The sequence below is a fragment of the Tenebrio molitor genome, chromosome 2, assembly GCF_963966145.1.
Source record: "Tenebrio molitor chromosome 2, icTenMoli1.1, whole genome shotgun sequence".
Lineage (NCBI taxonomy): Eukaryota > Metazoa > Arthropoda > Insecta > Coleoptera > Tenebrionidae > Tenebrio > Tenebrio molitor.
In genome coordinates, this window is record NC_091047.1 from 22,256,919 (window position 1) to 22,260,532 (window position 3,614).

The following is a 3,614-nucleotide window of genomic DNA, read 5'->3' on the forward strand; positions in this document are numbered from 1 at the left end:
CGAAAACCCATATTAATAAATACACAACAGAAAAATAAAAAATATCCAAACTGTGATACGAATATGAGAATTATGAATAATTTCATGACTTTTTTTAATTATAAATGTATTTTATAAATAGAACTAAACAGTAAAACACAATTAACCAACCTGTAAGACGAAAAACAAAAAAATATAATGTCATATTGCCCATTGGGCCCACATGCATAAATGTCCGGACATTTATCAATATATGACATGTCCGATAAATGATCATGACCAGTCATTTATTGGACGGACATTTAAATGACCGACAACACTTGTTCAAAGTAACGTGCGATCAAAAAAATGTTTCTTTCCGTCAGCGTATCGCGTAGCTTCACCAGCTGTCAAATATTTCATGAAACAAAAATTGTAGGGGGAAGACTGAATGTGAAGAAAACTTTTTAATTTGTCATTTAAACAAGGTATGATCAAACCGTAGAGGATCAAACTGAAGTTATGCATTCCAATGATGTGTCAAACTCAAACCACGTTCTAAGTACTTGGCGACAAATTTATTTGAACAGTCGTTATTCAGTACCTGTTATTGTTTAAATTTCTTACTATCTATTTTTCACCTAAGACATAAAGGTTTTAAAGAGCTGTTTGTTTAAAAATTATTGTTTAAAACCTAAATTTTCTTGAAAAATAATAATCGTTCAAATACTTTCACCAAAAGCAACAAAACTTCTGTTAGACTTTCTTACATATATTTATCAAAACACAATCAAATACAAAAAATACAACGGTATCGGAACAAATTGTGTGCTAACGACATACACACTACAACACAACCACAATAAATTAAATCCCAAACAATTTCCTAAAACGTTTCGGACTAACCGCTACAAATTCCAACCAACAAATTATTTTTATTCGTGCACGAAACCGGCTGCAACTTCCCTAGATGCACCTCGTATCCGCAACTCTCGGCGTACAACCTCCTGTCAGTATCGATAGCGTCCATACAAATGAACCCTTGGGTGGTCTTGCGATTGTTGGGATCATGGGTTTGATCTGCCGCATGCGCTAGCGTCAAATAGTCCTTGTGGTCCATGTTCAAACTCCGATACTCCGCACTTCTGGGGTACGTCAAGTGGTAACAATCGTGAATGCCGCCGTAACAGCACGGACAACAGACGAAGTGAGCTTTATTCTTGATGCAATTCTGTATCACAAGGTCGGTGGCGACACCGCAAGCGTGCAGAGACACGCCGATGTCGAAGCCGCCCACGAAGTAGTCCAGATTTGATTGCAAAATGATCACGTTATCCAACTGCATCTTGACTATCCTCTCTTTAGCTCTCACCAGAGATAGTTCCTTGTTCTCGACTAGAATGACAGTAGAGTTGGGCAACAGGTGAGCTAGAAGTATGCCCAAATGACCGCTCCCGCTGCAGAAGTCCACGATTCGGCATTCTTTCGCACCGACCAACTTTATTACAGCTTTGGCAAGGTTTGCTAGCTGGTCGCACTTCCGGTAAGCTCTGTTTTCCGGCAAAGCTCCGCTCATCGGGTTCGCCTCCGAAGGAATTTTGGACCAATCAAAAGGAACTTCGTCACCGAACGGATAAAGCGAATTGACGATCTCAATGTGATTGTTGTTGATGATTCTCAACGAATTTGTGATGTCCTTCTGTTTGGTGTAAATTCGCCTCTCGGGTTTGTACCTCGAAGGATCTGCCGTATAAAGACTTTGTCTCAATATTTCAGGCTCAACAATCTCGTTTACGTCATTTGGTAACACGTCCAGAGAAAATTTAACTTTGCTGACGTTCTTTTCTTTCATGGTGTTGAACCAAGCCATAGTGAGAGGTAACTTCTCTAGTAGTTTCTCCTCAGGATACAAGTCCAAAAAAATCTGCATGCAGGAAAACAAAATGACGTCGGAGAGAGTCATGAACGGTCCCTCCCCGAAGGTGTGGTGGAGGTCGAGCTTTTCTATGGGAACGCAGCTCTGGATGGCCTTGTCGTTGCTCTGTTCCCGCGCGACTTTGTACACGTTGTGTATCCGCACCGGTTGGCCCATGTGGTACTCAAACCTGATCAGGTCTTGTGGCAAGTTGAGGACGTCGCCGTCGAGACAGCGCGACGGGTCTGTCAGGACGCTTTTCACGGTGGACACCATATCCACTTCGCAGAACTTGGTCCACACCGAGCTTTCGCTGCACGCCATGAGACACGCGTCCCGAAAGCCGAGCAGTTTCTTCACCTTCTTGTGCTCGCTGCGCTTTATGATCTGTCTGGCGACCGAGCACAAACCCGCTGTTACGTAGTTGTCCTGCACGATGACCGGCCAGGCGCAGTAATTCGCAACCTCTGGACAATTCTGGATTATTTCGAACGAGACGCGGCTCATGTCCATATTGACGCGCCCCCCTTTGCCCTCATCATCTGTCAATTTAATTTTTAGTTTAATGTTGTCGTGACCCGCGATTCTGTAAATGTTGACTATGATTAGTGACTCGACGTCGACCAAAAACTGGACTTTATCGAGTTGGTATGCTGTGATATAAATATTATCCATTGTTACAATCTACACGCTGTTGGCTAACTGTCTTTGCACTCTCTGGAGCATGCGTTTGTTTAGAACCTTCTTTCTGGCTATTACGCACAAGGTGGAAATTGCTGCTGACAGGAACATGAACCCTTCGAACCTCCAAAAAGCCCTCTCGTCTATGTAAGCCGTCCGGTCGCAACTTCTCGTAACGGTTTCGCCGCTAGCGCAACGTAAGACCTCCTTGAAGTGAGTGTGAATGCACACGCCGATGCTTTGACTGGCAATTTCGAAAGCTACAAAGTGAGGTTAGACTCGCTCTATGTTAAACGGATTCTCGTACCCGAGCACGGTTCGCAGTCTTTCACGACTTTGTACTCTTCCTTCTCCCAACAAGTGGAGTTCTGTTCGATTGGGAAGTTCCGTTTCCTACCGGGATTTCTCGACTCCGTCCAGTGGGACTCGATGATTAAAACTAGAACTGTTAAACTAAAATTATGTTGTGTTATAAGGTCAGATAGTTTCTAGTCGAATTGGTGGGTTTCTAATACTTACATTCCTAGAAACGTGATACCGAGTAACATGCGTTTCTTGGCGCAAGATTCAATCATGTTGGTGGAGTGGAACGGGAGGAATAGCTCGTTAGTTGCACAATTTTATTAAATTTGAGCTATTTTTCCGATGTTTTGTATTAATCATCTGATTTACGTGTTCAACTGTCAGTTCAAAACGTCACTGTCAATTTAAAACTTCACTGAACTGAACGTCACTGTTAAAAATATAAAAAGCACGGCAAGCGCGCGCTAGTTTTGACAGCGGAAGAAAAGTTGGGAATTGGTGGGTGGCGTCAGTGGCGTAACAATTAAGACAAAACTGAAAAATGTACGGTCGGTGGACAAATAAAACTGGGACACTTAAAATTGAATCTATGTAAATCAAACCGTTGAATTGTCAATATATTTGTCAGTGGCTATATAATATGTCACACCAAAGTTAACCTATTTGTGATAAAGCCGTAATTAAACGATGCAAATTTGTAAATTTTGACTTATGTGATTGTCATTTTTGTCCCAGTTTTATTTGTCCATCGACTGTA

General features: G+C 42.1%; 2 protein-coding genes across 2 annotated transcripts; both read right to left on the minus strand.

Annotated features, from left to right (window-relative positions):
• Nucleotides 1–709: 709 nt before the first annotated feature.
• Nucleotides 710–2,548, minus strand: LOC138123251 (glutathione S-transferase C-terminal domain-containing protein homolog). The gene has a single exon (XM_069037869.1). It carries the CDS (start codon nucleotides 2,546–2,548, stop codon nucleotides 860–862), a length of 1,689 nt encoding a protein of 562 aa, XP_068893970.1. The 3' UTR covers nucleotides 710–859.
• Nucleotides 2,549–2,557: 9 nt separating this feature from the next.
• JTBR (jumping translocation breakpoint protein JTBR) lies at nucleotides 2,558–3,309 on the minus strand. Its single transcript, XM_069037870.1, has 3 exons — nucleotides 3,074–3,309; nucleotides 2,862–3,007; nucleotides 2,558–2,814 (listed from the first exon to the last, which is right to left on the minus strand). The coding sequence occupies exons 1-3, from the start codon at nucleotides 3,127–3,129 to the stop codon at nucleotides 2,558–2,560; spliced, it is 459 nt and encodes a 152-aa protein (XP_068893971.1). The 5' UTR covers nucleotides 3,130–3,309.
• Nucleotides 3,310–3,614: the final 305 nt, after the last annotated feature.